General features: G+C 35.6%; 1 protein-coding gene and 1 long non-coding RNA gene across 5 annotated transcripts in view; one reads left to right on the forward strand and one right to left on the reverse strand.

The window, feature by feature from the left end:
- The window catches only part of LOC306640910, a 925,259-nt gene that overhangs the window by 763,366 nt on the left and 141,779 nt on the right, over positions 1 to 20,114 (forward strand). The gene's annotated exons all lie outside the window — the stretch shown is intronic.
- Positions 1 to 20,114, reverse strand: part of NOX4 (NADPH oxidase 4) — a 367,378-nt gene that overhangs the window by 179,886 nt on the left and 167,378 nt on the right. The window contains exons 1-2 of one of the 4 annotated variants that reach the window (XM_079105594.1): positions 15,772 to 16,048; positions 15,055 to 15,150 (exon numbers count right to left, since the gene is read on the reverse strand). The exons of 1 other annotated variant lie outside the window; for it this stretch is intronic. In XM_079105594.1, the coding sequence (XP_078961720.1) occupies positions 15,055 to 15,150; positions 15,772 to 15,828 (153 nt within the window). In that variant the 5' untranslated portion in view covers positions 15,829 to 16,048. Of the gene's footprint in view, positions 1 to 3,456; positions 3,557 to 15,054; positions 15,151 to 15,771; positions 16,049 to 20,114 lie in introns of those variants that run through there. 2 more of the 4 variants (XM_079105591.1, XM_079105593.1) reach the window with 2 other exon arrangements.

A 20,114-nucleotide genomic window follows, 5' to 3' on the forward strand; every position in this document is an offset into this window, starting at 1 on the left:
CAAAATTGATAAACCCCTAGCTATACTAACGAAGAGAGGGAGACAAAAAACTCAAATTACTAGAATTCATGAGGAAAAAGGAAAGATCATGACAGACACCATTGAAATACATAACATAATTAGAAGCTACTTTGAAAATCTATATTCCAACAAAATAGAAAATATCAAAGACATTGACAAATTTTTAGAGACATATGATCCTCCCAAACTGAATCAGGAAGACATACACAATCTAAACAGATCAATTTCAAGCACTGAAATAGAAGAAACCAACAAAAGCCTACCAACCAAGAAAAATCCACGACCAGATGGATTCTCAGCTGAGTTCTACAAGACCTTTAAAGAAATACTGATACCAATACTCCTCAAAGTATTTCAGGAAATAGAAAAGGAGGGAATCCTTCCAAATTCATTCCATGAGGCTAGTATCACTCTGATACCAAAACCAGACAAAGACATTCGAGGAAAGAAAATTTCAGACCAATATCCTTAATGAACATCGACGCAAAAATTCTCAACAAAATTTTAGCAAATTGCATCCAAAAATATATTAAAAAGATAGTGCACCATGATCAAGTGGGGTTTATCCCAGGGATGCAAGGTTGGTTCAACATCCAGAAATCAATAAATGTAATTCACCATGTCAATAGACTTAAAGTTAAGAATCACAAGATTATTTCAATTGATGCTGAGAAAGCATTTGATAAAATTCAGTACCCCTTCATAGTTAAAACACTAGAAAAAATAGGAATAGTAGGAACAAACCTCAACATTGTAAAGGCTATCTATGATAAGCCCACAGCCAACATCATTCTTAATGGAGAAAAAGTAAAAGCATTTTCTCTAAAAACTGGAACAAGACAGGGATGCCCTCTTTCACCACTTCTATTCAACATCATCCTTGAAACACTTGCCAGAGCAATTAAATAGACCAAAGAAATTAAAGGGATACAAATAGGAAAAGAAGAACTAAAGCTGTCACTATTTGCTGATGACATGATCCTATATATAGAAGATACAAAAAACTCCACTAGAAAACTTCTAGAACTAATAAATGAATTCAGCAAAGTAGCAAGATATAAAATCAATATGTGTAAATCTAATGCATTTCTATTCATAAGTGATGAATCCTCTGAAAGAGAAATTAGGAAAACCACTCCATTCATAGTAGCCTCAAAAAAAATAAAATACTTGGGAATTAATCTAAAAAAAGAGGTGAAAGACCTCTACAATGAAAACTACAGAACATTAAAGAAAGAAATTGAAGAAAAACCTTCAAAGATGGAAAGATCTCCCATGTTCTTGGATAGGCAGAATTAACATTGTCAAAATGCTCATTCTACGAAAGGCACTACACAGATTCAATGCAATTCCAATTAAAATCCCAATGACATTCCTCATAGAAATAGAGAAAGCAATCATGAACTTCATCTGGAAGAACAAGTGACCTCAAATAGTCAAAACAATCCTGAATAGAAAAAGTGAAACAGGAGGTATCACAATACCAGACATTAAACTATACTACAAAGAAATCGTAACAAAAACAGCATGGTATTGGCACCAAAATAGACAGGCAGACCAATGGTAGAGAATAGAAGACACAGAGACAAAAATCACATAAATACAGTTACCTCATACTAGACAAAAGAGCCAAAAACTTACAATGGAGAAAAGATAGCCTTTTCAACAAATGGTGCTGGCAAAACTGGAAATCCATATGCAGTAAAATGAAACTAAACCTCTATCTCTCACCCTGCACAAAACTCAACTCAAAATGGATCAAAGACATAGGAATTAGGCCAGAGACCCTGCACCTAATAGAAGACAAAGTAGACCTGAATCTTCATCATGTTGGCTTAGGATCAGACTTCCTCAATAAAGACTCCCAAAGCACAAGAAATCAAAGCAAGAATCAATAAATGGGATCAACTCAAACTAGAAAGCTTTTTCTCGGCAAAGGATACAATCAAGAATGTGAAGAGAGAGCCTACAGAGTGGGAGAAAATCTTTTCCTCATGCACTTCAAATAGAGCACTTATCTCCAAAATTTATAAAGAACTTACAAAACTTTACAACAAAAATACAAAGAACCCAGTCAATAAATGGGCCAAGGAACTGGACAGACACTTTATAGAAGAAGACACACAGGCAATTAATACATATATGAAAAAATGTTCAATATCTCTAGTAATTAGAGAAATGCAAATTAAAACCACCCTAAGATTTCATCTAACTCCTATTAGAATGGTTATTATCAAGAATGCAAGCAATAATAAGTGTTGGTATGTATGTGGGGAAAAAGGCAAACTCATACATTCCTAGCGGAGTTGCAAATTGGTGCAGGCATTCTGAAAGCAGTATGGAGATTCCTCAGAACACTTGGAATGGACCCACCTTTGGACCCAGTTATCCCACTCCTTGGTTTATACCCAAAGGACCTAAAATCAGCAAACTACAGTAACACAGACACATCAATGTTTATAGCAGCTCAATTCACAATAGCTACATTGTGGAACCAAACTAGATGCTCTTCAGCAGAAGAATGGATAAAGAAACTCTGGTATATATACACAATGGAATACTTCAGCCATAAAGAAGAATAATATTATGGCATTTGCAAATAAATGGATGGAATTGGAGAATATCACACTAAGTGAAATAAGCCAAGCCCAAAAAACCAAAGGCCGAATGTTTTCCCTGATAAGTGGAGAATGATATATAATGGGGGTGGGGGGTGAGGAATGAGAGAAGAATGGGGGAACTTTAGAGTATGTAGAAGGAAATGAGAGGGAGTATGAAAAATGGAATGAGACAGACATCATTACCCTATGTACATGTATGATTACATGAATGGTATGAATCTACATTGTGTACAGCCATAGAAACAAAATGATGTAACCCATTTGTGTACAATGAATCAAAATTCAGTCTGTAAAAAATTAAAAACTAAATAAAAAAAGAACAATTTATATATAAAAAATAAATAAATAACTGAAGTTAGTTTGGTAATAGTTTCTGTACAATCCAAACCAATCCCTAACCCTATAGAAAAATACCAAAGGAGGTAACAAATAGAACACAGACAAGTCTCAGCAGCAAATGTGATTTCTAAAGAAGGGGAAGAACATTCATGTTGAAGTGCTACATTTTTGTGGTTTACTATGAGTCATGTTTTTTCCAGTTGGAACCCATTAATATAGACCATTGATGATATGTGCTTGATTTTCCTTTTAGACAGTCTGAGCTATTGGTGGGGAGACTACTTTCACCTTTTGTTTTTAGAGTTCAATGGATTTTACAAATGTGGTTTGGGACACAGATGTCTAAAACCCAGGAGAATTGACAAATCTCAATGGCCCAAAGTTACTTGTAATGTAACTTGATTGAGAAAAATCAGTGAGGTGTAAAAGCACTCATCACTCTATCCCATCAGTCTTCTCCACTAGCACTTCTTACTTTCCTGCTCCACAACTCTCTCTTGAGGGTATTTTCGCTCACTATGAAGTCATGACATGGAACAACAAAGAGTTAACGCAGGATAAGATGATGACTGGAAGACATAAGAAAAAGCATACCGAGGAAAGGGAAGTTCATAAAATATTTTTATATAAGATTGTTAAGGCTCAGAGTAGAATGAAGGAAAGAAGAAAACTGACATTTTAAAGCTGTTTTTATGTAATACACTTCATGCAAGTTACTTTCATCAATTGGAAAATTACTTAACAAATCCTGTTCTTTAGCTTCCTTATGAATAAAGCCTAACTTGATGAATAGTGAGGACTTTGACTAGAATAGATCATGTCAGACTCAATGTCCATGAATGTTTCTCTATCATTTATTTTACTTTACTTACAAGATTCACAATAATAATATAGACATTATTTCCCTTGTTTGACTTTTGAAAACTCCAAGCTTCAGTGAAGATTAATAAAACATGTTAGTACTTTTTTTAATGAAATGTGTTCTACCTCAAACTGAAATGCCAACCAACAATCATGGTCAAGCCACCAAAACTTTGTGCCAATGACCAACAGCAGCACCCAGGCTTTTTCCCTCAAGAAGGATCAGAGAGGCAGCCAGAGGTCGACCAAAAAACTGAACCTAGAAAGCACCAGCTGACCCGCATGCATACAACCTCATCATCAAACATATTTGTTTAGCACCCTTGTGAGCACCATAATAATGGAACAAAGGATTCATGTCCCTGTCCCACTAACCATTTGCTACACACTTGGCAAATCCCTTCCATCTTTATGTGTCTCTGAATTTCTTTTAATATGTGCACTTGAAGACATAAATAATTTATGATATTCCTGATTAGTACTACTCATAGTAATAACCCCATTAATACCACTATTTAATATTTATAGCAGAGGCTATCATTTTCTGAGTGCCTGTATTCCAAGTACTCGGTATTTCACATGAATTTTCTTATGTAATCCTCACTAACTTCAGAGTAAGGTTTAAAAACCTATTTAACAGATTAGTTAAACATAGACTCAAAAAATAAATTTGCTAATTTTATAAAGGGAAAACAGTCCTGAACCATGATTCGAACACATACCCATATAGCTCCAGAACCCCTGATCTTTTCAGTAAGAAATTCCAATTGATTTTCTTTTCCAGAATTACCTAGGCAACTTGAAAATAATTTCTATGACAATTCATTGTGTTTGGAACAATGGACACTGACCAGGAGTTAGGATACCTACCATCCCCATTCAGCTTTGTACTGAGTATATAAAGAAGGCATTTGACTACACTACATCTGTCAGATGAGGTAAATGGACTAGAACAGTTCCTAAGGTTTCTGTAGCATGTCACAGTTCTGTAGGCTCCTCTCCCTCCCTGCTGAGTGCTCCCCAGGGAAGAGCAAACATGACTACTATGATTGTCATTCCAACTACTATTATTGGCCTCAGTAATGTGCAAGACAAAATAGCTCCTCAATATTTACAATGCTTCTCCTCTGAGAGTCAGTTCCCTAAGTCATACTCTTGATGCCAAGAGTTAAGCAATCCAGATGAAATATTGATGCTGTTCCTCATGGGGTGTTAATTTATTTTATTTTCTTCTTTGAGGACATGGCAGGAGCAAATGGGTGCATAAAACAATGTTCAAAAAAAAAATTCAAGGGTAAGATTAAGACTTAAATTCTATAAACCACTGATCTGGAATGTCACAATACCTTCCTAAGGAGGACTGGGGAGGGCTTTTGTGCAATGTCATTCTGGAATGTTACTGCTCAGCTGGGATTCTACAACTGAGGAGAAGAGAACTACATTAATCTCAAATTAATTCCTCAAAACTCACGCTAAACTTTCAGAGGAAGACTAAGAAAAATGTTAGGTGTTGCACGCTGAATTTAGTTCTCCATATGTCAAAGTCCTAATGTACGGTACCTCAGAATGTGACTGTATCTGGAGATAGTCTTTAAAGTGGTAATTAAGATTAAATGATATAATTGGAATGGGTCGTAATCCTACTTTAATTGTTGTCCTTAGAAGAAGAGATTAGGAAACAGACGCATACAGAATGAAGGCCATGTGAAGGTAAAGGAAGAAGAGAACCACGTATGAGCCAAGGAGAGAGACCCTCAGAAGGAACAAATTCCACTGATACCTTTAACCTTAACTTCTCACCTCCAAAACTGTGCAGAAAGAAATTTCTTTTGTTTAAGCCATCCAGTCTGTGGTACTTTGCTATGGCAGTCCTGGCAAACTAATACAGTAGATATAAGTTAAGATGAGGTACACAGCCTGACTTTGATTTAAAAACAATCTATGAGGGGGGAGGGAAGGGTTAGAGTTAGGGTTAGGGAGGGGGGCAAGTATGGAGGAAGGAACTACTGTATAGAGGGTAAAGAGGGGTGGGAGGGGTGGGGGGAAGGGAAAAAATAACAGAATGAATCAAACAACATTGCTCTATGTAAATTTATGATTACACAAATGGTATGCCTTTACGCCATGTACAAACAGAGAAACAACATGTATCCCATTTGTTTACAATAAAAAAAAAAAATAAAATAAAAACAATCTATGTATTACATTCTTACCTTTACTTCTGATCAAGTACTTGATATACTAAAGCAAGCTCACAAACATACAAATACACTACAAACAGTCATGTGCAGGACCACCATGATAGAATGCATAGTAACTTCGGACAAAAGTCAAAAATTTCAGGTTCTAATACTGTTGAAGAACCTCACATGGCAGAGTGGGGTGATTGAGGTCATGGTCTTCAGAGTCAGACAGATGTGGGCTCAAATTGGACTTTCCATTTTAGCTGTATAATCTAGGCAAAGTAATTTAACCACTGAGAATCACTTTCTCAATTCTATAAAAAGTGATAATTTCATTCCTCAAAGTGGTTATAAGGATTTAATTAAATATAAGGATTAAGTGAGCTTATAAAAATAAGGAGCCATGAAGTACATCAGATACATTGTACGTAATCAATAAATGGTAAAAGTTGTTATTAGATTGAATCATATGAAATGACTAATATTTGATGGTTATGATCTACCAAAATGGCAATCTGTATGATTCAACATAATATTCATGTTGCACAGAGGTAGAAGAATACAATGATTCAGAATAAAAATTCTGTCAGTGGATGCATGAGTGAAGTATGGTCCATATGCACACAATGAAATACTTTCAAAATCTCTAGCAATAAGAGAAATGCAAATCAAAACTACTCTAAGATTTCATCTCATTCCAATCATAATGGCAACATCAAGAATACAAGCAACAACACAATAAATGTTGATGAGAATGTTGGGGGAAAGGTTCACTCATACATTGCTGGTGGGAATGCAAATTGGTGCAACCACTCTGAAAAGCAGTATGGAGTTTCCTCAGAAAACTTGGATTGGAACCACCATTAGATCCAGTTATCCTATTCCTGGGTTTATATACAAAGGACTTAAAATTAGCTACTACACTGATGCAGCCACATCAATGTTTATAGCAGCTCAACTCACAAGAGTTAAACTATGGAACCAACCTAGGTGCCCTTCAATAGATGAATGGATAAAGAAACTGTGAGATATATACACACACACACACACACACACACACACACACATATATATATATATATATATATATGATAGAATACTATTTGCTGGCATGCATATATATATATGCATATATATATATATATATATATATGATAGAGTACTATTTGCTGGCAAATGGATGGAACTGGAGAATATCATGCTAAGTGAAATAAGCCAAACCAAAAAAACCAAAGGCTGAGTGTTTCCTCTGATACGCAGATGCTAATTCACTATAAGCTGGGGGTGGGGAGTTAGGGAAGAATAGAGTTACTTTACATTAGGTAGAGGGTAGTGAAGGTAGGGGTAGGGGTATGGGGGTAGGAAGGATAGTAGAGTGAAACAGACATCATTACCTCATGTACATATATGACTGCATGACCAATGTGATCCTACAATATGTACAATCAGAAATGAGAAATTACACTCCATTTATGTATGATCTATCAAAACATATAAATACATTCTACTGCCATGTACAACTAATTAGAAAAATTGAAAACTTTAAAATAAAAAAGAAATGATTTTCTATCTTTAAAAAGAAGGAAATTCTGTCACTTGCAACAACATGGATGAAAGCGGAGGATATCATGATGTTAAGAAAAATAAGCCAGGCACAGAAAGACAAATACATCATGATCTCACCTAATATGAAGAACCTAACAAAGTTGAATTCCTAAAAGTACAAGGCACAGTGGTGGTTATCAGTGGTTGCAAAGGTGGGGTAAGGTGGGGAGATAATAGTCAAAGAATGAAAAATTTTAATTAGTAGGAGAAATACATTCAAAAGAGCTATTTTACGTTATGGTGACTATAAACAAAAATATCATATTCTTGAAAACTACTAATAGATTTTAAGTGTTTCACTACAAAAAAACAAGTATATGAGGTAATATATATGTTGATTAGCTCTAGTAAGCCATTTTATAATATATACATACTTTAAAACATCATGTTGTATATAATAACTTTATACGATTTTTGTATAATTTTTAAAATGTGTAAAATAATTAATACAAGAATATAAACTCTGGATTCAGGATCTTTGGGCTAGAGCCCTGCCTCTTTCACTCAATAGCAAGTTATAGAACCTCCCTCAAATTCATTTTCTCAGTTACAAAGCAAACAATCAAAATCATCTATTCCATAGATTAGATGAAAAGATTAAGTAAATTAATCAATGCAAAACTCTAACATCTAGTACTTAGTCCTCACTGATGCAGTCAGTTATTAAATTAATACTATTCATGATGAAATGAAAGAAGAGATTTCTAAAATGCCTGAAATTCATTTCAGCTGCCAAACTATGCTGTTTTGGATGGTATTGATAAAAGAGAATTACACAGTAGGCAGATAAGGGATCAAATATTGAACCCTAGAATTTTGATAAATACAGTGAAGTCAGACATTATCTAAATAGGCTAGGCATGGTGGCACATGCATATAATCCCAGCGGTTCAAACAGGCTGAGGCAGGAGGATAACAAGTTCAAAGCCAGCCTCAGTGACTTAGTGAGACCCTAAGCAACTCAGCAAGACCCGGTCTCTAAATAAAAATATTAAAAAAGACTGGGGGTGGCTCAGTACTTAAGTATCTCTGGGTTCAATCCCCCAGTACCAAAAAAAAAAAAAAAAAAAAAAAAAAAAAAAAAGCCACGTAAAAATGCCTTGTAATTCCTTCACAAGTTATCAAAGAGAGGTAAAAATTTTTACAGACACCTATTATGCTGAAAATATATTTTTTGAGGTTAAATTAGTAATTTTCCTTAAATTCTTAACTTACTTAACTTTCTGGTCATTTTAAAATATCATTTCACATAAAAAGAAAAGTTAGTTGTCCATCTTTCCTGGGGTTTAATGTGTTCTAACATTGGACTGACAGAATCAATAGACCAAATAGTAACCAAACCACTAATTCAATGAGTAATAGTTAGAAAATCACTTTAATCTCATTTTTCTATTTTGGAAAATAAAAAGGAATTCTAAAGATATCAAACTCCCGAGTCTAAAACTCTGTGGATTGCTATCAACTGTAAATTCATAAAGAATATACAGTAATTTCATCAAAGTAATAAAACCCACCTCACCAGTCAATAAACAGGCATAAAACTGGTTCAATTAGCAGAATATTAAGAAGAAAATGAACAAAAATAAGTTTAAAATATCCCTTAAATAGAAACCACAATGTGTGCCTGGCTAATTCTGGTTTAGAGACTTTTATATTCTGTGCAATAAAAGCAAAGAGTTAATGATCAAGCCATCTTCTGAAATTCACAGGAGGCATGTGTTCCTTCCTTCTCAGCAGAATTAAAGCTGCCCAGACCAGCTGTGAAACCAACAGTTACTTAAAATCCTAGGTCCATTCACCTAGAAATTCTAATCTTCAACCTTAAGCAGTTCACATGACATCAGACTTCTGTCTCTGTAAAATGTTAGGATACACTTCCTAGGACTCATGGAATTAGTTAATGTTTCCAAAGGATAATGATTGAGCAAAGAAACATCATCCCTGTGTTTCACTAGAAAGTTAGGAAAAATCTAAATGCTCATAACTCTCTTCCAAATAACATAGATATCTCAAAAAGAACTTCCAAAGAAAAAAAGCTTCATGTTCATGCAGCAGAGAGAAAACAGTATTTGTGAGGAAAAGCAGAGAATTTCTACTTGTCATCACAAAACTATGAGACTAGGTTAAAACTGAGTAATAGTCCATATACAAATGTTAGTTTGGAGAGAATATTATGTAAAACCAAGAAACCCAGGCACTCTGAACTGGTACCACAAAACTTATTCCTTTCCAAAGTTAAAAAGTTTATATCAATTACATGATACTCTTTAGTTATAAAAGTGAAAATATATTTCAAAAATGGTTAACATGAATATGAGTGCTTTCATAGACAAGATTTTGAGTTAGTTTACCACAATATTTTTAAAAAATAGAAAAATTAATTTCTTAGGTTTGCTAACAACACATTAGCATTTTCTATTAGAATAAAAACAACTGCATTTCAGTTCCTTAGAATAAATAAATCAAAACTGATTTATCTTAAGCTATCAAAGGTGTCCTTTAAAGAGCTGCAATGAACAAGTGCATGAGTGTTGTTCCATTTGTTGGCTTGGGTATTTGTTTTGTTTTAGTTTCCCCTCAAGACTTTTTCTTCTTATCCAATTTTAAGATTCCAAACTCACAGCATGTCATAATTAAACATCTCCTAGGAAGTACACAATCAGATTAGCATATTAACTCAGGCATAAACCAGCCGTGACCATGTTGCATGGCAGTCTGTGTCAAGCCAGTCTGGGAAAGATCATTAAAAAAAAAGAAAAAAACTACTAAAACATATTCATCTCTCCTTTATTTTATATTCCAGCACTGCAGGTCTGATTTTCCCTGTCAATTCTCATGTAATTTTTAATCTTTAATTGTGGTCTAAACACAGCCACGTAGAAATAAAAAAGAACACTCCTGTTCTGACAATTAAATATTTTTCCCTTCATTCTTAAGAATTCCCACCACCAGAAAGCTCAGAAGACAAGGCAAAAGTCTGAGAGATTTTTATAGTTCATGCCAATAATTAAAGTCTACAACCTCCCCTCCAATATCAACTCTTGTTTTGTAGAGAGGGAGTAAGAAAACTACCCATAACCTAATGAATTTTTTATTGGGCTGCTCAGCTGGCTAGTTGTTTGCTTTAAAGCAAAATGTTGAGTACTTGTGGCCAAGAGTAAGAATAAATCTCCCCACAGTCTGTATTTGAACTGTCCAAAATGGAAGCTACTATCCATCCATGGCCATTCAGTACGTAAAATGTGTCTATTGTTATGAAGGAACTAAATATTTAGTTTGATTTTACTAATTTAAAATTAATTTTGAGGGGGTAGGGGAGAATAGGGTCTCTCTCTGTTGCCTACCCTGGTCTTGGACTTCTGGGCTCAAGTGATCCTCCTGCTTCAACTGAGACTACAGACACATGCCACTGCATCTGATTCCAAAAAACTTAAATTTTAAAGTTGATACATTTGTGTTATCAGATAAAATTTTTCAAAGTATTAGCATGAATTTTATTGTTTTCCTTTATATTGTACAATACTAACTTAAAATGCAAATTTCAGAATACTTAACTCCTACACAGTCACAGAAAGAACACTATTCACATTCCTTAGCTCACGGAGGTATATGGAATTGCACAAGATTGGCCCAGGTATTTGCGGGGGGTGGGGGGTACTGGGGATTGACCTGTAAATTTTATGAAGCCTAAATGCTGGTAAGGTGTTTCTAATAAAAATTCAGTGACTGAATTGTAACCTGCCTGAGCTTAAAATACATACTGTATTTCAAATATTTAATAGAAAAAAATACTTTAAAATATCTTATTAATTTCTTTAGTAATGACTACTTGTCAAAGTGGTAATATTTTGAATATGTTGGGTTTAACTTATTTTTAAAATTAATGCCTCTGTCTCCTTCTTACTTTGTCTTGCATTGTATTTCTACTGGGCAGCACTCATAAAGAATAATACTAACCAGTGGTTTAAGTACCTGAGAAGGGCAAGAGAAATAGTTTAGAAAAGTATGTACTATGAGGGAAAAGCAAAGAGATCAGAAAGGACTCCATTCAAATTCTCCTTCTGACCCTAACCATCCAGACCCTAAAGCAACTCACACAGCCTCCTCCAACTGTATGTTCTCATATGTAAAGGGAAAACCATAGCTTCCCACCTAAAACAAAATATTTGTAAAGTGTCTGGCATATCATATGTATAAATCAATGGTTGAATAAGTAATCATTTTCAGTACAAAGCAGAGATCTCTGGCAACAGTTCTGTATCTTCCTACAAATAAGATATATTCTGTGGATCCTTATAGACCATAATATCACAGTAATGTTGCTTTTATGGCACATTTTACAGCTGAATGGCAGCAACCTTTATATTCAATGCTTTTATCAAATTTTTCAGCAAATGGATATACTGTTTCCATCTGTATTTTAAAATGGTACAATCAAATTGATTTCCATAAATACCATCATGATTTTTGTGAACCTAAAATTCACCCTAGAAGAGATTTATAAAATCAGAATACTTATGCCCCCTTTAGGATTTCAACAATTCTATCATTTTGGGGCTGAGTGCTTGATAAGTTCTAATACGTACTGCTATAAGATATTATTCAAATAATATTTAGTCATTAAAGACATAAAACACAGGCACCAGCAATATTTACTTAAAAATTAATTGTATCTCATTATTATACCACATATATATATATATATATATATAGAGAGAGAGAGAGAGAGAGAGAGAGAGAGAATGATATATTTTGAAAAGCACCTGCAAATTCTTATTCTATGAAACCATATTCCAACCATCACAAGATTAGAAAAGTTAAACATAGGAAAAATAAAATTACTCCTCCATAAAGTAGTGAGCAAAATTATAGGGGTTCTTTTTTCACTAAAAAAAAACTGTAAGGTTTAAAACACCTAATTCAAAAGGTTTAGATAAATTAATGACAAATTCATAATGGATAATTTCTGGAAAGTGAGACATTTAGAAGTCATAGATCATCTTTCCTTTCCTTTCCACAAGAACTCTTGGTAAAATGTTAAAACCTTACTAGATGGCTCGAAGGTCAGCTCAGTTTCATGCAAACTAACTTGCAATGACCTATCAGTCTGCCCATTGCCTTTCTTGCTCCTTGTCTTCCATTTGTTCATTTTATCACTCTATTCCTTCATTCTCTTGGCCAGTGTTTATTAAGTCCCTACTATATGCCAGCAGTTCTTGAACCTTTCTAACTTGTCATATCATTTAAACAAAAGCACCAAGTGAGATGGAGGTAAAGAGATGGAGTACATTTTGAAATGTTTTAACATTTTATTGGGCTTCCATAAAGAAAAATAAAATTATGGCATCTGCAGGAAAATGAATGGAATTAGAGACTACCGTGTTAAGTGAAATAAGTCAAATTCAGAAGGTCAAATGTCATATGTGTTCTCTCATATGTGAAAGCTAAAGAGGATAAAGGAAAAGAAAGGTAGGGGTGGATCTCCTAAAAATCAAAAGGAGATCAGTAGAGGAAAGGAACTCAGGGGTAGAAAGTGGGGAGGGAGTGGGGAAGTGCTAAGGAGTAATATTGGTCAAATTATAAAATTATATTGTTATGTATGTATGAATATGTAACAACAAATACCATCAAGATATACAACTATAATGCACCAATAAAAATGTAGAAAAAAATTCAAAAATAAGAGCCATGATTTGAAATTAAATGATAATAAAATTTATTTGGCTGTGTGTGCATGTGTGCATATATATATGTTGAACTTTGTCAGAACTGTCACTAACATATATTTAAAGTTCCACAGGATCCAAGTTTACAAAAATTGGTTTACAAAAATATTTGGCTTCCAACATAATTAGTTTCCTATTAAATTGTTGTTTCAGCTTATACTGGGTCACAGAGTTCAAATCCAAAGTACAGTTATGTCTTTCCAAGTTATTACAATAAGTTTCCAAATCTTCAGATTTTACATTATCACAAATACCTCTTGATCCAGAACAAATTTTACTCTCAAGAGTTTTTTTCCATGTTATTCAAGTTACATAATAAACTTCCCACTGAAAAATCTCCTGTTCATTAATTCACATCAAACAGCAAATTTCCAGGAAAAAAAATAAGAATGAAAGATTAGCAGATCTTATGTTTTAGTAGAGAAGATTTCTAAACTTGTTTATTGAATTATAATTATTTACTTGTTGGTTTTCCATTAGATTGCCAGCAACTCAAGGTCTGGGTTTTACTCTTCCTGTATGTATTTGAAAAGCACAGGTTTCACAACAGTTTTGGGTTGTTGGATGGAAAGTTGGATGGATGAAAGAAAGAAAGAATTGTTCAGATATCAGAATTTCCAATAAAATAACTTCATTTTTGACACTCAATCTATTAGCTAACAACCTAGGTATTAAGCTTTAAAAAGATAGTGTGACAATAAATTATGAAAAATAGTACTGTGTTACATAATAAAATATCAATTGTTAATTCAGTTGCAACTTAACATCATGCTTAAAATGTGCCAATCACTACTTGAGGTGGTAGGGTTTAAAAGTAGTCTGTACATGTAAAATATGAAAGGTAGAACTAGTTCCACTGAATTCATCTGAACTAATTTTAAACAGTAATGAAACTATGAAAAACAAAGTGATACATTTCCTGTTTTTAATGTTTTCTTCCCCAATGAGAAAGAATGACAAAATCTGCTTGTTCAGGTGCAATAAGACTTTGCAATATATTTTACAATTTTTGCTTGTTGCTTAGAAAATAGAATCCCCCTATACAAAGTAAGATGTCATCAGAGACACAGTCTTTTGTTAAGGGGTTAGGTAGGAAGAGGATAGGGAGGATAGGAAGGAAGAATGAGATCAGAAACAGAAGAGAGAAAGGAAAAAATTTCACCAAAGTGAACAAATCAGAGCAAAGTTTTGCACCATATTATCCTCATACTAGACCAGGATTCCAGAGCCATGATCAGTCACTAACCTAAGGCAAGGAGCTGAGAACTACCTAGAAAGAATAACCTCATTAGACACATACTTTGTGAAAACTGTCAGTAAAAGAAACAGGGCAGAAATCCCCTGGATAAGCTTATGGGCAGGATGAAAGCCTTGATAAGTGCAAACTAAAAGCCTGTCATCAGTTGGTTCTCCTAGTATAGCAAATCCTCAGGGCATTTTGCAGTTTGCAAATAGTAACCCTTCTCAGGCTCTAATAGCCTCTGGCAGATTCATTGTTAGCAGACACTACCTTTGGTTTTTAAAAGCTAATCGTTTTATTCTAGACGAGTGTAAAAGATAAATCAAGAAAATTTGACCACTTTGGAGATCAACAAATGTTTCAAAAGTGTACAACAAAGGTTTCTTTGAAGAATGGGAGAACTAATCAAGTTCTGCTGTATTACACCCATTCCACCTGGTCACCCAAGTCCCACTTACACCCAGCATCTGGTGGAGGTAGTGATACTCTGGCCCTTGGTTGTACAGCAGGAAGGTTTTCCAGAAAAGCAGGACATTCAGGGACATCCAAATGAGCTAAACCAATCAGCAAAAAGGAGAGAGAAAACAAAATTTTTTTAAAAAGGCATCACTTGATGAATGAAACAAGTCCATTTTTTGGACGCAGAGCTTTAAATGCAATCTCAATGAATAACTGCAGAAAGTTTTCTCAATTAGTCAGAAAGTTGAAAAGCACTCATAAATAAACCTGACCCCAGGCCCTTCACCTGAGATAAGCTTTGGGTGGCAAACAGGTCAGCCTAATGATCTGCAGGTATCCTTTGAAGTACAAAATAAGACTAAGAAATTTGTGACATCATCTTGTCCTAAGCAAAACGGAAGCAATCCCAGAAAAAAAGCAATGGGGACAAACATGGTTAAAGGGTTAAGAGAAAGCTGTGTTCTCTTAAAGTAATCTCTTCTCCCCTCCTTCACATCCGCTCTCCCAGCACTATGTAGGAATGTTCTCAAGCATGGGGATGGGGGGGGAGGGTCCTTATCATCTCCAGGTTTTAACAGCGTAAAGTTTTGCTAGCTGAAACCGTTCGAATTGGAGACAAAACTTCCACTTCCAGCTTCCCACCCGCGCACGCTCGGAGAATGAATCAAACTAGCTGCAGGAGAGACGGAACGCGAGCGCCGGGCCCGCCATCCTACCAGGCAGAGGTGTTTAACCCCTTCGTTGGCCAGCCAGCTTCTCCAGGACACAGCCATGCCGCAGGCCCACGGTGCTACGCTCTTTGCCGGCGGCCCCGAAAAGGAGCTAGCGGCGGCCGGGACAGCGGTTACAGCGGCGTAGCCCGCGGGAGGGCGGGAGGACCGAGGGTCAAAGACTGAGTGAAGTCCGAGCGGGCGCCCAGCCAGCCCGGGCGGGGTCCGCGCCGGCTCCCACCCGCGCGGCCAGCTGCCCCGGCGGCCGCACCGTCTGCGCCCGCGCCGGCCCCTTTGTCTGCGCTCAGCCTGCTGTTGTGGCGGCTGCAGTTCAGGATGTCCCGGGTGGAACTTGGAGGCGTCCCCCGCAGTCCCAGGCTCAGCCTACCCAGTGCTGAAATATCAACGAAAAAGTGGAGCCTGACAGACATGTTAAAAGTGGGGACCCTCGCTGTCCCTTCTCGCTGGTGTGCACACACCATACACACACATACACCCCCAGCATCACACAAGCACACTATACACACACACTTATACACATTCAGCACCATACACCACACACATACACAACCACAAACACACACCACTCGCACGCATATTCACACACATACCTCACACACACACACACACACACACACCACGCCATACACTCACCACATGCGCCCCATACACATCACAAATGCCGCACAATCACCACAAACACAACACATACACCTAATTTTGGACTGGTTGTTCCCCCCACCCAAAAAATAAATAAATAAATAAAGTTCAACTTAAAGAGCTTTGGTAAAGAAATTTGAGCTAGAAATAGTTTTCTGGGTGTTGGCCTCCCTCTTCTCCAACCCAGGCTCAGCAACTTATCCTGCCTCAAAACAAAGGGCCGCTCCAACAAAGCCTCCCACTACCTGTCCCTTCATTATCCCCTCCCAAAGTCCGTCTTGTCTTACTGGAAAACTTTCAAGACATTGCTGAATAAAAAGAACAGGGACTGGGTGTAAACAGTTAAAGCTGACTTAATTCTCAGATTAGCAAAGCTCAGATTCACTCAATTTAGGAACTTGTGTTTTACTACCTAGTTTTGGGGTCTATTTGGTAGTAGGAATCCTCTCAAATTTGTACCAGAGGCCCACTGAAGGGCAAGAAAAATGTGAAATCAACACAGGGTACCCATCCTATACCGCAGTGCATTCATAATAAGGGAAGAGGGGGAAAAATCATTCATATAAAAAAAAAAAAACTGACGATGCATAATAGGTGTTCCATAAAAGCTTATTAAAACATGAACTTTCTCAAATTTAACAACAAATGACAGAAAAAGTTTTCCACTAGTAACTTAAGCTCATGACTTTCAAATTCTTTTTTTTTCTTTTTCATATAAAGTACATTTTATTACACCAGCCATGGGATATAATTGAAACTAAATTTCATAAAATCATACTGACCTTACTCCAAGTAATATGCTTAATTTAATGAATTGATTAATGTTTGCAACCTTTGGTTTGAAAAATTGGAGTGAATGCATATCAAGTTCAAGTTAAATTTGTTTCCTTTCTAATAATCTGATTATTTGAAACCTTCCTATTTCATATATGATCTAATCCTGAAAAGTACCCTAAATATTAGCAGTAGAGAGCATATTATTTATTGATAATTTAATAATAATAATTTGTAATTTAATAAAATTTATAAGTAAGACTGTGATTGTATGACCATGTGATACTTAAAGGAGAAACAACAGATGCAAATTAGGAACCCAAGGACTGTCACCACTTCATAAAGTTCAAAATCTAACACATACTAGAGCTTTAAGTTCAATAAATGAGGGTAAAGCTTTTGGTTGGCAAAATAGTTTCCTGCAATGTGTTGAGAAGATCAAGACTATCGAATAGTAGAATAAACCCAATGTTTAAAGGCTCAGCTACTTCCAGAAAAATAACAATAAATAAAAAGACAAAAATGATAGAAGCAACTCTAAACATGTAACAGCTAAGTGTTAGGCACTGACCTTGGTATATAATAATCAGAAATCTCCCTTACTTCTTATGATAGTTCTCCAGCAGGATATTAGTACCCCTACTTTAAAGATGAAGAAACTGAAGACAAGAGATTAAGAAACTTTTGTTACATGGTGAAACAGGGCTGCTTAAACAACCCATAAATGGGTACTATTATTTTATTTATCACTATTATTCTGCTACTCTGTGAAAGGGGTTTGGGATCAGACCACATATGTTGACTTGCAAGCTATCCCTGAGGGACAGAGCTGCTCCGTGTTACGCGGGAACACTCGTCAGTGAGGTTCTTTGCAATATAATTTTCTCCAAGCCAGATTGTTTAATGTAAGTTATTGTCTTTACCAAGCTTTGAAAGACTTCTCTCGAAAATAATAGGAAGAGAGTAGTTTTTTGTAGTTTTATCAGAATCTTTGAAATATCATAATGAAACTGATATTTGCCATGAAGACTTCACAAGAAAAACTTAAATGACAAATACCTTCATCCTTCTTTCTGCACTTTTCTCAAACTTCATTTTTTCAGGTGTAACTTTCCAGTAATGCAAGAGAAGTGTCTGCTCTGCTTATAATCAACTACCAGAAAAGGATAACTGGGGCAAGAACCCCTTGACAAGGGTATCATTTATCCCAGAAGTCATTTGATACTCACTTGAGACAAAGTGGACACTTGCATTAGTTTACTGAAGCTGCAATCAAAAAATCACTACAGACTTCATGGTTTAAAACAACAGAAACTGCCAGGCAGAGTTACATGCCTATAATCCCAGCTACTTGAGAGGCTGAGGCAGGAGGATCCCAAGTTTGAAACCAGCTTGAGAATGTATGTCAGTGAAAGAATACACCTGGGTTCAGTCCCTCATATAAGTCAATCCATCAATTGATCAGAAAATTATTCTCTCACAGTGCACATCACTCATACCTCTGCACCCATGGTCACATTGGCTTCTCTTCTACCTGTATATGTGTCAAATCACTGTTTGTTTCTATCCTCTAAAGACACACCTGTGATTGTGTTTAGGGTTCACCTACATAATTTCTTCATGTCAATTTAATCACAACTGCAAAAAATTTTGTTTTTCTTACAAAGTAACATTTATGGCTTCCTGGGATTAAGACCTGAAACATCTTTGAGTGGCTATTATTCAGCCTACTGTTGTACCTAAATTAAATTAATTGATGTCATTTTTCTCTTTCTGACTAGATATACCAGCCTTAGAGTAGAACTTATGAAGAAATTCTCCTTAAAGAATGAAAGATTGGGATTTCTCAATAGTATCTGTCAGGGAGTATGAAATTATATACCAGGAGGTATACCTGGCAGAAATCAGTGAGATTTCTTATTCTTTGTGACTTGATTGAGTTTGTCATTTTTGTTATCCCATATCTGATTATCAGGAGAAACTAGCATTAAAATGCAAGATGAAAAAAGTCCTGTTTGTCTTTGTTAGGAACAGAAAGGGGGACTCTAGGAATTCCAATCCTAGTGTGCTGCATGATGGATAGAGAATCCTGGAGATCTGAGTGACAGGGATACAAAAGGGAAAAGGAACTGCACCATGTCCCTGGGGACCTTGGCAAGGAAGAAAGGCCCACCAGAGCCTGGTAAGAATTGGTCCAAGGTCTTAACATTTACAAGTCTGAGGACAAGGTCCAGACAGTGACTCATTGTCATTTCTATGCAAAAACAAGTGTAGACCATCATCTGAGTCAGTCATTCAGGAATGTCCACTGTGCCCTCTCATGGCTAGGTCAGCTCCTTGAGAAACACTAAGAAGTTGAAGAGGTTCTAATGTCCTCAAGGACCAGTTATTTATTGAAAAATAAGGCTTAGAAATATGTAGGTAATTTAAGAACTACAGAATGAAGATGTTAAGTAGGTTTTTTGACTAAATATAAGTAATGATGAACTTATTTTAGAGTTTCTTACATAAAATACTTTTCAAACTTTCTGGGTTTTGTAGAACAATACAATTTGAAAAAACAAAAAAATCACTTCATATATATATATATATATATATAATCAAAACTTTGTTGTGTACCTCAAATATATTAAATTTTTATGTGTCAATTATGTCTCAACAAAACTGTTATGAATAACTAAATAGAAATACACATGGACTGGTCAAAATTTTCCTTTGATTGGGGCAACTTTATAATGTAACAACAACAAAAGTATCATCCACACACACAAAAATAATTGTATGAAACAGAGTACCTTCAGCTTCTTTGGAAACTCATTATATTCCCTCTCTCTCTCATTTTACAGCAAACCTCTCATTATTTTTCATTATTTGAGTCTCAAATTTCTTCCATACAGGAGGTAGGGCCATTCTTT

This window comes from Sciurus vulgaris, assembly GCF_902686455.1.
Source record: "Sciurus vulgaris genome assembly, chromosome: 11".
NCBI lineage: Eukaryota > Metazoa > Chordata > Mammalia > Rodentia > Sciuridae > Sciurus > Sciurus vulgaris.